The sequence below is a fragment of the Ursus arctos genome, unplaced genomic scaffold, assembly GCF_023065955.2.
Source record: "Ursus arctos isolate Adak ecotype North America unplaced genomic scaffold, UrsArc2.0 scaffold_9, whole genome shotgun sequence".
Lineage (NCBI taxonomy): Eukaryota > Metazoa > Chordata > Mammalia > Carnivora > Ursidae > Ursus > Ursus arctos.
The window spans coordinates 49,454,336-49,467,423 of record NW_026623111.1 but is presented as its reverse complement, the minus strand read 5'-3'; the positions used below and the strand labels follow the sequence as shown (position 1 = coordinate 49,467,423).

Below are 13,088 nucleotides of genomic sequence, written 5' to 3'. Positions count from 1 at the left end.
AAACTTCAACACTTTATGTAACATAATACTGGCATCTACCATAAAGCCACTAGAAGTGAGCATATAAGGGATAGTAATGTTAAAGAGAAAATTCCAGATCTCAACTTTCTGAAGCAGCCATTAGCACTAGGTTTTAACACCCCAAAATATATTGTCATTCTGCAAAATGTAAACATTCTTTATTTTAGTGTTAGGGGAATAGTTTCATGACCCATGTGTTTCTTACTGTATCAGATAGAATATTTATTATCCATTCTGTATCAAATCTATATATTTCATGTCAACATTCTATTTAATATTATTCTTTATCACAGTAACTAGATTAGTAGACCATTTCGTTTTGCCAATTCAGTAAGCATCAACACAGAGAAAATAAATACCAAAGAATGACGGGTTGATTTTCATAAGAGAAAAATGAGTATTTTGAAATTTGATGAAAGTACTGCCATATAATTATGTTGTGGATTAGGGAAAAAATGAGAAGCTGTCAGTATAATGCATTAAATAAAATATGCATAACTTAGTTAAAAGAACTATTTCATAATTACTTATAAAACTTTTTTAAAGAGTTGTGACATATAAGCATTTCTTTTAGTTAAATTGTTGTTGGCTACATTAGGTAGTCAGTATTTGTTCTCAAAACTGAGGTGGTTTACATCCATGCTGTTTTTTCACTTAATTTTACGGAAATTCAAGATATCTATTTAGATTGACAGCCAAGGAATATTGGCTCTTCTCTATTATCCTCTTGCCTAATGTAGTCGGCCTGAGAAAACAGGAAAAAAAATCCTAAAAACTTTTTTTTGTTTTTTTTGAGAGAGACAGAGAGAGAGAGCAAGCGAGCATGTGCGTGCCTGTGCATGGGGATGGGCAGCAGAGAGAGAGGGAGAAAACCTTAAGCAGGCTCCATGTCTAGCATGGAGCCCCAGCATGGAGCCCCGTATGGGGCTTGGTCTCACCACCTTGAGATCATGACCTGAGAGGAAATCAAGAGTCCGTCGCTTAACCGACTGAACCACCCAGGTGCCCCTCCTAGAAACACTTTAAAGAAGAGTCAGAGGTGTGAAAGAAATCATGTCTAGTCTAAAAGTTTTGTCTATTCTCCCCTCTACATCAAGAAAAACTTATTATATATAAACATATATAAATATGTATATAAATATATATATATATTTGATTCTGATAGATACAAAACAGCTTTCTCTTAAGATTACTTTCAAGAACAATAATCTATAGCACATTTAAATTGCTTGCCTCATATTTAATTTGTTCAAGATACATTCCATAAATATTTCTTATAAACCTACCATGTTGCTGGCAATTATTCTTGGTGTCGAGGATATAAGTTAAACAAAATAGACTAATTCCTACTCTGTGGAGCTTATATTCTAATGGAGAAAGGATAAAAACAAAGAATTGCATACTTAATGTGTCAAATGGTGATGTGCGTTCAGAAGAATTAAAGGTGGATAAGACCCAGACTTGTGGCCAGTAGGGATGGAGTGATAGGAATGTCCTCTCTGAAATGGTGATATTTAAGCAGAGACCCGAAAAAAAAAGTTTTTAAGTACTCCTGCAAATATCTTCTACAATTAGGGGAAACACAGCACTTCTTTTTATGACATTTTTTCATAGTTCCTGGTATCCTGTATAAGGTAGTTGGTGCAATGTGAACTTTATAATAATTTTATGGTAATTATTCATTTCTATAATTTATTGAGTGCCCTTTATGTGTAGACTGCACTAAACTATAAATGATGTAATGTCATAACAGTGAAAGCCATTGTACTAAAGACGAGCCAAAGAAAACTACTAACACATTTACCAGGAGGTCAAGAGTTGGAAGATGTCGCAGATTCCTGGAAAAGTCCAGATTGCTATTATTATTATTATTATTATTATTATTATTATTATTGTATCTAATCTCATGGCAAATGAGGAATCATTTTAAATTAAAGATTTGTACCCTAATATACTAACCATTCATCTCTTTCAAGTGTTACATAGCATAACCTCATTTATAACAAAAATACTTATTTTTAAATAGCTACAAGCTTAAAAAATAGTAACAATGATAATACAAAGAACACCTGTAACCCAGATTTGCCATTTTTTGACTTGTGTGTATATACTATATTTTCCTAAACTATTTGAAAGTTAGTTAAAACGTCATGGTCCTTTCCCCCTAAATAATTCAACGTTTATTTCCTAAGTACGCTCTCTTTCATAATTATGATAAAATTACCTAACTTAGCACATTAAATCTTTATACAATAATGTTATTTCATATATAATCCATTGTTTCTTCAATTATCTCAAATTCATCTTTTTTTTTAAGTATAATTGACACACTACCCTGTTAGTTTCAGGGAAACATCATATTGTTTCCATATTTTTGTACATTATGAAATGATTCTCATGATAATTCTAGTTAAGATGTCACCATACAAGGCTGTTATGATATTACTGACTAATTCCTTATGCTGTTACATATACATTACATCTCCATGACATATAACTGAAAGTTTCTACCTGATCCCACCTCAACTCAAGAATTAAATATTAATTATTGTTCATGTTTCTTGAGTCTTTCTTCATTTGGAGGAGTTATTTACTCATTGTCTTAATTGTAACTTTTGGAGAATTTAGTACAGATGTCTTGTTTTATTTTTATCTGATATTTTCTTATGATTAGAGTGAGCAACTATTTTTGGGAGGAATAGTACAGAATCAATATTATGTTCTTCTTAGTACCTTATATCAGGGGACACAAAATTACAGCTTATTGCATTTTTGTTTATGTTGTAGTAATAGATCACTTATGGTGATGGCTACCAAGTTTCTTCAGTGAAACATTACATTTTCCTTTGTATTTAGTGATTACTTTATGGGGAGATATTTAAAACTATGTAAATATCCTGTTTCATTGTCCATTGAAAAATTTTTGCCTGAAAAAATTTTGTGATGGTAACAAAGTGGTGTATTTGTAATTCTATTATACCTTATTAGTTGGTATTCAACTGTAAAGAATTCCCATTGTTGGGACACCTGGGTGGCTCAGTTGGTTAAACGTCTGTCTTCCACTCAGGTCATGATCCCAGTGTCCTGGGATCAAGCCCCATGTTGGGGCTTGCTTCTCCCTCTGCCTCTACCTCTGGCTCTCCCCCGCTCATGATTTCTCTCTGTCTCTCAAATAAATAAATAAACAAAATCTTTAAAAAAAATACAGACTTGCCATTGTTCACTATTATGTGATTATATAGACCACCAGAAGATACATTAGCCTGGATTTTATATCTTCCTGATAAGTGATTCCTCTTAATTCATCCAGTGTCACTCCATTCTACCAGTGGAGACAGTATGGCAGAGTTAAAGTATGGCTGTTTTTGACTGGATCATCCCTTCCTAATATAATCAAAGGAATATTCTGGCCCACATACATTCCCACCCAATAATGATATTGACTGTACTTATTAACATAAAACTATATTTATACATCTTTTTATACTGTCTTTAGCATATTTTCATTTCCATTTATTAATTTATTCATTAAACTTTATTGAATACCTGTCATTTTTACACACTAGATGCTATGCTCTATTATTTCAAAAATAGATTAAGATAAATTCTGAAACTTTAAGAAAATGCAATTCTTTTATGAAATTGCATATTATACTAAATCAGAAGACAGAATAAAATGACTATTCAGCACAGTGCAGTTTAATTTTCTTATATAGCAAACATAATGGCCCTTTACTGGTCTGCTTCAGTCCTTAAAAAATTATGTAACTCTAGGTATCATTATGGCTCAATTAAAACCCAGAATAGCTGTGATGTAGGAATGCCAGTCAAGCAACTCATGGGGCAAACTTAGAGTGAAAAAAAGCCAGAAGAGTGTGAGCCTATGTATTTGTCAGGGCACGTTATGTTTACCATTTCATTAAGAGTAAGCCCGCCAAAGAACAGCGCCAATTGCTCTAAATCATCACACACACACACACACACACACACACACACACATTCATTTGTACAAACAAACATACTCACAGATAGATGATATTGTATGTGAAGGATCGCTAGGTTTTGAAAGTGTGTCGTTGAAAAATGTGTGTGTCGAACATTTTGCAGTCACAATTATATTTTAAGCATTGAACGTAAAGATAAATAATAGGCCCCTATATATATATGCTTAGCTCTGTATATGTATGTGTGTGGTCATGAAAAGTGATGCCAGGAAGTGATTAGGAACTTAGACTGGTTTGTGACCACTTTTTGACTATCGCTTTGGTCAAGATACTTAAATTCTATACGTCAGTTTCTGCATTTAGAATAAACGCCGTCCTATAGAGTTGCTATGTGGATAAGCATGGAGTACACTGCCTGGATCATAATAAGCCTGACATGAGCTTTGGCTGTTACTCTCTGAATACCAAGGACTTCAGCATAGACATCTTTTCTTTTTCTAAGTAGATTTAAACTATGTAAGTCTTGTGGTATAAGATGTATCAAAATGAAAACAATATGGCAACGCCAGAGAATCGTAAAACAAGATACTTCAAATATTGATAGTCAATCTCTCTGCTTCCAGCTGAAAATTCACTTTGAACATCTCAGGCCTTATTACTTAAATTTATTTAAATATGCATTTAAAAACTTGAATAATAATAATAATATTGTTAAACTTTAAATTATGAGGATGGTAAATACCGTCACTCTGTATGCTTCATTCTCATTTCTCTGACGTATTTTACGTTTTCTTGAAGATCTATGAAAGCAAAGAAATTCACCTGCTTCAATCCTACCACCTGAATGAAAAAATCAGCTACATGTAATAAAAAATTAACAAACTGAGTTCTTGATTCTCAAACTCAACCTTAGATTTTTGTTTGACCATGATTTCCCCACAACTTACCAAAGTAGAGGGGGAAAAAAGTTCATAGGAAGTATTGAATTTTGTTTCTCTTATTTCTTTTTCAGGTTCTTTTTGAATGTTATGATTAAGAAGCTTTATAGTTCACACCACTCCTGACAACAAGTCCCTGAAAGAGGGATGAGAAGTAGGCTTGGCCTCAGTTCCCAAAATAAAGGGTAGCTTGTGCCAACACACATCAGCGAACAACTGCACTCTTAAGACAGGCTCTGGGGAAGGGCAGGCCTGAATGATCTGGAAACTCTCCAGGAATGATTCAAAGAATGCAAGAGAGGGCATAGCCAACTACTCTAATAAAAGCACAGTGTGCAATTAAGGGAAATGAAGCAGGCGAAGCTGAATTAGAGACTGAGACTGAATGGTTTGTGATGAGTTTGTAATTTATATAAATGATTCAAAGGAAACATTTTAGTAAATACTCAAATCGAAATTAAAAAAGTAAACACAAGATAAACTGAAATGCATGGTTGGCTTGAAACTATGAAATAAAGTCCTGCCCCTCTTTTTCATTTTCCTCTTCCATGGAAATTTTAATTTTACAAAAAACCTTGAACCTTAGACACACAAGATGAGCCTATGTTTTACTCAATTTTCTTTAAAAAAAGATTAAATCTCAGTCGAATGGATGTGCCTTTCAATAAACCATTAATTTTATCATAGTCTTGGTGAAGAACAGATATTTTCACTCCAGTCTGATTTATTAATCAATAATCATGTCACAGATTTCACAGTACATTTTTACAAACATTACTTAACTGCCCAATAACCTTGTAAAGGAAGGACTATTATGTAGATTTTATTTCTACTTCTTTGTTATGGCTGGTTTTAAACAGGAAACAAACTTTTAAATATTACTTGGCTACAATGTAGTATTAGTTTCAGGTGTAGAATTTTGTGATTCATCACTTACATACTGGAATTTAAATAAAAAACTTTAAAAAAGATAAATTAATATTACTTGGAAATCATAGCTACAGGGCTCATTTAAGATCATGTTGAGAATGTACTCATTTCATGAATGTTATAACTACTATTAAGAGAGGTTACCCAGTTTATCCAATATCACACAGCACACATTGGCAGAATTAGAGTAAGAATCTACATCTCTTTCTTTAATACCAGAGCTCTTTCCCGTATGTTTCAGCTACACTGTCTTTTTGAATAGAGCAACTATTATTTATCTGTAATTTGAAGTGATGCATTTATCATCATTTTTTATTGATAATTGGTTCAGATCAAATATCCTAATCTGTTTATCAAAAATGTAAAATGGAAGCTTCATGATAACAACATCTGCTTTTCTCTTCTGTCCCTTTACTTCTATTAAGAGTGATTTATTTCATGTGACCAAAATAGTTTTTTAGTTATTATGTATATATTTTTTCAATTATTAAGTATTAGTTGAAATGTTAACATCAGTGATTTTAACCACTTAGTAGTTTCAGGACTTCCAGAAGCTTGTATAATAGATCAGGATATAAAATATTATTTTGGGAAAGTTCATATCCTCTGGGGACTCAGAAAATAATTTATTTTTTTATTACTAAGGTTCTTCCTATCTGCTTTTAGCCTGCTGATTCAGAGCCCATTTCATAGTTCATTGGTATCACTAAAATTGGGAAAATTGGAGAAAAAATAAGACCATATAAACTTCACAGGGGAAGAGGATAATATACTTGCTGATCCATAGGGGAGTCAATGGAACTAGGTTAGAACACTGCCTGTCACTGTGCTTATTATGAATAAATTTCACTTTCCTGTGAACTAGTATTATAACTATTCAGGTTTAGAAAGGTAGAGAACAGAAATAATTTGAATTCTTGAGTAGGGTGGTAGAGTGAAGAAAGGCATAGAACTGATCTGGGGAGACATAAATCTGATTTTGGAGACCAACACTGAGAAAGTACATTGTAAGTATATATTGGGAGCGCCTGGCTGGCTCAGTCAGTACAGCACACGACTCTTGTGAGTATATACCGAATGCCTTCTGTTTTTCAGAAACTTCTCCATGTACTTCATATGCATTGTCCTATTTGATTTCATCAAAATTTCATGAAATTTATAATGTTATCAAAATATGAGGATAATGGAAAGCTTGAGATCCTATAACTATTTAATTACAAGTAACTTCTTGAGCCCATACTATTTCCACTAAACAATGTTATTTCCTAGACACATGTTGCTTGTTTATATATTTACCTAGATCCAAGAATGGTGTACCTTGATGTTTGATATTCTGCTCATGTCTTAACTTCTTAAACTCTAATTCTTTGTAACTAATATACAAGATTTTTCCATAAGCATTGACATAAAATGTCCAGAACAAGTGGTTTGTCTTTTGCTTCCTATACTCCTCAGGTTTAGTGTCTTCCAGGACTTACTCAGGTGAGATGTAGCACTGATTAAAAGCATAGTTTTATCATGAGGACCTTCCTACTATCAAAGATGTTCTTAAATTCCAGTGACTACCTTATTGTGATACCATTCTTTAATATACCAGTTTAGAAGGAAAAACTTCACTTATATGATGATTTGTTTATTCAACAAACAATGCTGAGTACTTACTATATGCCAGGAATTATAGTATGCCTTAAAGGTAGAGTGATGGACAAAACCAGGTCTCATCTCTGCCTCATGAACCTTAGGTGGGTGACACAGTTCTTGGTTAAATGTCACAAACATGTATAATGACTACAATTTCCATTGTTTGAGTAGTCTATTGACAACAAATGTTAAATACAGAGAATTGAACTACTCTCTAGAGGAAGGAGTAACAATCATTTATCCACTGATGGGCATAAGACCCTTCCTTTTTTCCATTTTTGCCATTGATTCAGAGCAAAGGTATATCAGTTTTGCAAATTTCCAATCCTATGATCTTATGAGAAAATCCATTGTTAACATGCAGATATTCAAATTTGAAAGACTATGATTTAGAGAATACACAATGCAATTTTGGAAACAAATGGAGCATCTATGATAAAAACTGAACCAAGACACAGAAAATCCAGAAGAGCTCTCACAATACTGAAGAACAAATTTGGGTGACTGACATTACTCAACATCAAGACTTACTATAAAGCTACAGTAATAAAGACAATGTGATATTGGCAAAAGAATAGACAGATCAATGGAATAGAATAGAGAGCCCAGAAATAGACCCACACAAATATAATCTACCAATTGTAGGCAATTCAATGGAGAAAGAGCAGTCTACTCAACAAATGCTACTAGTACAACTAAGCACCCACATGCAAAAAGAATATGAATCTATACGCAGACCTTAAATCTTTCACATAATTATGCTAAGCGAAATAAGTCAGTCAGAGAAAGACAAATAGTATATGTTTTCACTCATATGCAGAATTTAAGAAACAAAACAGATGAACATAAGGGAAGGTAAAAAAGCGAGATAGAGGAAGCAAACCGTAAGAGACTCTTAACTATAGAGAACAAACTGAGGCTTGATGGAGGGAGATGGGCTACATGGGTGATGGGTGTTAAGGAGGGCACTTACTGTGTTGAGCACTGGGTATTATATGTAAGTGATGAATCACTAAGTTCTAGTCCTGAAACCAATATTACATTATATGTTAACTAACTAGAATTTAAATAAAAATTTGAATAAAAAACTGTTGGAACAAATTAAGTTTACAGGCAAAAAAAATTTTTTCACATAAATTAACACAAAATAGATCATAGACCTAAATGTAAAATGCAAAACCATACAATTTCTAGAAGATAATATAGGAGAAAATCTAGGTTATCTTTGGTTTGATGATGACTTTTTAGGTAAAACACCAAAAGCATGATCCGTGAATGGAAAAAAGATAAGTTGATAATGGTTGTCTAAAGGGCAAATTGATGACTGAACAACGTGTAAGTGGATCTCTATTGCATAATGTTTGGTCAAAATTGCAACCCAATACATTACTTCGTTTAATTACAGAAGTACATATTAGGGGTGCCTGGGTGGCTTAGTCGGTTAAGCATCTGCCTTCGGTTCAGGTCATGATCCCAGGGTCCTGGGATTGAGCCCCACATCTGCCTCCCAGCTTAGCAGGGAGCCTGTTTCTTCCTCTCCCTCTGCCCCTTCTCCTGCTTGTGTTCTCTTGTGCTCTCTCTCTCTCTCAAATAAATAAATATCTTAAAAAAAAGAATACCGCAAAAAAATTATTTAAAAAAGTAAATATTAGCCTCATATAGATATATAGATTCACCCCATATTATTATTTTAAATGGGCTCCCAATACGAGGTTTGAACTCATCACCCTGAGATCAAGACCTGAGCTGAGCTCAACTCGGTGGCTTAATGGACTGAGCCACCCAGGTGCCCCACACAGCTCTACAATTTTAGTCATTTTGCTTTTCATGTCATCATTAAAAATAGCATCTCAAATAATTTCCTGTAATATCCCTTTGAATCAGTGACAATATGCTTTGAATATTTTTCAGTTGTGTTTTTTTTTTCTTTTTAAGATTTTGTTTATTTATTTATTTGATACATATAGAGAGAGGGCACAAGCAGGGGGAGCGGCAGGCAGAGGAGAAGCAGAGTCCCTGCCGAGCAAGGAGCAAGGAGCCCAAGGGGCACTCGATCCCAGGACCTGAGCCAAAGGCAGACATTTAACCAACTAAACCACCCAGGCATCCCTCAGTTGTGTTTCTTTACCAGATATACTGGTACCCGGGTACTTGGAGTCTTTTTCACAAACCCCTCTTTCCACGTTGTTTAACATTTTTCATTGCTTATTTTGAGATTATTTCAATTTTCTATAGTTTGGTATTGTGGTAAATGTGGTGTTTAGTACTAATTTTGTACATATATTCAAAGATTTTCCAATAATATGTAATGTTTAGAAATGTTAAAATGAAATTTACTTCTTTCTCCTCAAGTTATAAAATGGCTTTCTACATATTCCAATCTCATGGATGACTTGTCATCTTTCTCTTCCCTGTACAAAGTGAAGAATTCATCCATTTGTATCATATATATATACACATTTCTATATATAATATATAATATTTATATTACATTATATTTTATGTAGCATGTTTGATATTTATATATCAAATATATACTTGTTTATATATTTACATTTATTTACATGTATTTAAAACATGCCACAAATCTTTATCTTAGGCAACATTTATAAACAATTTTGTTAAGTAATAATGCAATAGGTGTTTTTAAATTTATCTATAAGATAGCCATACGCTAATTTTAAATTATGCTAAATGTGAATGTGTGAATAATAATATATGTACTTAAAGATTAGTGCATACAGAATTCAAAGATAATAAAAAGTCTTTCCACTCTTTTCTTGCTTTGGAATTTCAGACACTAGTGACCATATTAAGAAGCAGAGATAAAAGAAGAAAGCAAGAAATAATTGGAACGCTAGTAAAGTAATCCTCTACACTGCCGCAATTTACAATAGCGTGTTATATATAGAAATAGATCAGTCATTGTTTTCAAGCCTGCTAAATAAAACTGAACTCTTGGAAAGGCATGGCACTTGACCTTTCCCGGTTTCACCAGCAGTATTTAAACTGGTGCAAGGCAACACACTTGCAAGTGTCTTCTGTTGACATGACAGATTCTTTTGCTAGTTCACACAATGTTCAAAAGGCACAGGTCCCTTGCTTCGGAACGCAAGAGAGAAATATTTTCCCGGGGAGTTACACGGTCCATGCTGAAGAATGACTTGAGAAACTTTCACTGTTTGTCCCAACTTGTGCTCTCAGCAGGGCCTCTAAAATCAGCTCCAGTAGTGAAACATGCAAAAACTGTGCACTTTGAGATTGAAATACTCGATGCTCAAACAAGAAAGCAGATATGTATTGTGGATAAGGTAAGTTATATTTGCTCATTAAATTTCTCTTACCTGCGCAAAGATTATTGATCACTTGATTTAATGCTGACAAAGTTGTATGAAAATATATTCCTGGCTTTTAATGTTAGTTTTATGAATGGTAAGATAGATACTTCATATATTGTTTCAGTGACAATATTTATTGTGTCTTTCGTAGTCCGTTTAAATGGTAGCTAATAATTATTAGGTTCTGGTTTTTCTTGCTAACTTGACCATTGTCTAGAGGTAAAATTTCCAGTGCTCAACTTCTCAGCCTACATAACAAAATTTCTCTCTCCATGTACTTCATTATATATTCAAATTATCATAGAGTTTTATTAGTGCTCTTAGAAAATAGCAAGCAAAAGTTGCTAAGTTTACTTAAAAATGATATTTAGCATATATGATAAAGTCTAGTCATTTAAAAATTATTTAGAGTTAATTGTCTTGAAAAATGAACATCTCACTTTTTATGAAAAGTTTACTTATTTCAATTTTACAATGTTTAAGTTCCTAAAAAACAGTCTTGCTTATTATGTTACACTTCTATATTCATATCACAGATGTTTCACTCAGGCAAGATAAGATACATACTTACCTAGGTTAGAAAATTAACGCCTAAATATATGTGTACTTTGTGGGTATACATATGTGTATATAATATTTAAAACATACTCAGTTTTTCATAAGTTTGAAAAGTCACTAGTAGTTTAATTTATTGTGAAAGATTGATATTTTTAAAAACATATCTTCATTTACTTTGCTATAAAATGTTAAATAACTTTTTTCTGTTGTTCTAAAAATAAAATTCAAACACTGATTTCATTTAACTATACCTATGATTCTAGGTAAGAGGGAAAGAGACAAAACTGTTTACTGCATTTAATTGCAGATCGTACATACTTTCTTACTTAGTAATTATAACACTATGGCCAACCTATTAGTTGGCTGATATTAACTTTTATTTACAGACTGAAAGAAAAGAAAAAGAACTTTTACAAGTTCATACAGGTCATAAGTGGAATGCAAGAGTTTCAAAACTATTTCTATGCAATTCCAAGTCACATTCTTTTTCTATAGTACAACTAGAATCATATATAAATGATGAAAATGTATTACTAATAACAGAATTTTAACTTATGAATTTCATGCATGTTACAATTTACTTCTATTTTAGTACCTCAATAAAGTTTTTGGATTTTTTTTTATATCATACAAGAATAAGTCAAACAAAACAAAAAATCATCCAGAAGTTGCTGATGTTTGCATTATGTCACTTTTGAAAATTTAAAACTTATAAGAAAAATACAATTAAATGAAAGGAAATAAGGTAATGAATGGAATGGATATTAAACTGGTCAAGGATTCCCAAAGACCAAGATTCTAAAATGGGACTGGTTTTTGTGTCCTTTCTGACATGTATCTTAACCTTGATGCAAAATCCACCTTAAAGTAATGAGAACCTGCTAATGGGCTGCGAATTATTTTTCCCATACATTTAAATTTTGATATTGAGATTGTATTTGAAGGTAAAAGATGGAGGTTTATATTTTCAGTTATTTCTTAAATTGCAATAAATAAGTAAATAAATAAATAAGCATGCAGAAAGCCAGCATTCTTTAGCGATAAGGATTTGCTTAGGAATTTTGGTTCAGAAAATTTTGCTTGCATTTGAATAGTCCTGGTAATTGCATCTCCAGTGGCAAACTTTGGGGAAACTCAGTAGGCCAACTAGGGGATTACTTCTGGATTCCACACCGCCTTTATTGCACAACGACACCGTGTGATGTGTATCTTACAACACAGAAGTGTTTGACTTGTCAGGAGAACTGGATTCTGTTTTGTCTCATTTTTGTTTTGTAATTTGATAAATTGTCTCAACGCAAGACATTTAGAAGAAAAAAAATCTGTATTCATGTAGATTTTTTTGTTCTATGACTCCTAAAAGTTCAAATTTGTAAACATGAGAAAGATTGATTTTGTTTGTTGTTCAAGATGCTGTTTTCCTTTGACAAAGTAACAGCTATTAGCAGCAAGGTCATGTTAAGTGCCTTTCATTGTGCTTGGCACTACTCAGTATACTAACTAAGTGTTGCTTATGACTGAGTCCCTGTCTTTCAGTACGTACTGTGTTATAAAGCAGTAGAAATTACAGGTCGTGTTCTTTGGAACTAAGTATATCTGGACCGAATCCCTGCTCCATCAATCATATTTATCAAGGCTCAGGCAAGTCGCTGAATTGATGATCCCCGTCACCTTATTTAGAAAATAGGGTAATAAAATCTATTTTGTAAGCTTAGACT

At 32.9% G+C, this 13,088-nt stretch overlaps 1 protein-coding gene across 3 annotated transcripts in view; it reads left to right on the top strand.

Annotated features, from left to right (window-relative positions):
- The first annotated feature begins 10,431 nt into the window (after positions 1–10,431).
- Positions 10,432–13,088, top strand: part of TECRL (trans-2,3-enoyl-CoA reductase like) — a 106,356-nt gene continuing 103,699 nt past the window's right edge. The window contains exon 1 of one of the 3 annotated variants that reach the window (XM_026508976.4): positions 10,432–10,785. In XM_026508976.4, coding sequence (XP_026364761.1) covers positions 10,552–10,785 — 234 coding nt within the window. In that variant the 5' untranslated portion in view covers positions 10,432–10,551. The remainder of the gene's footprint in view (positions 10,786–13,088) is intronic. The other 2 variants (XM_057309782.1, XM_057309783.1) reach the window with 2 other exon arrangements.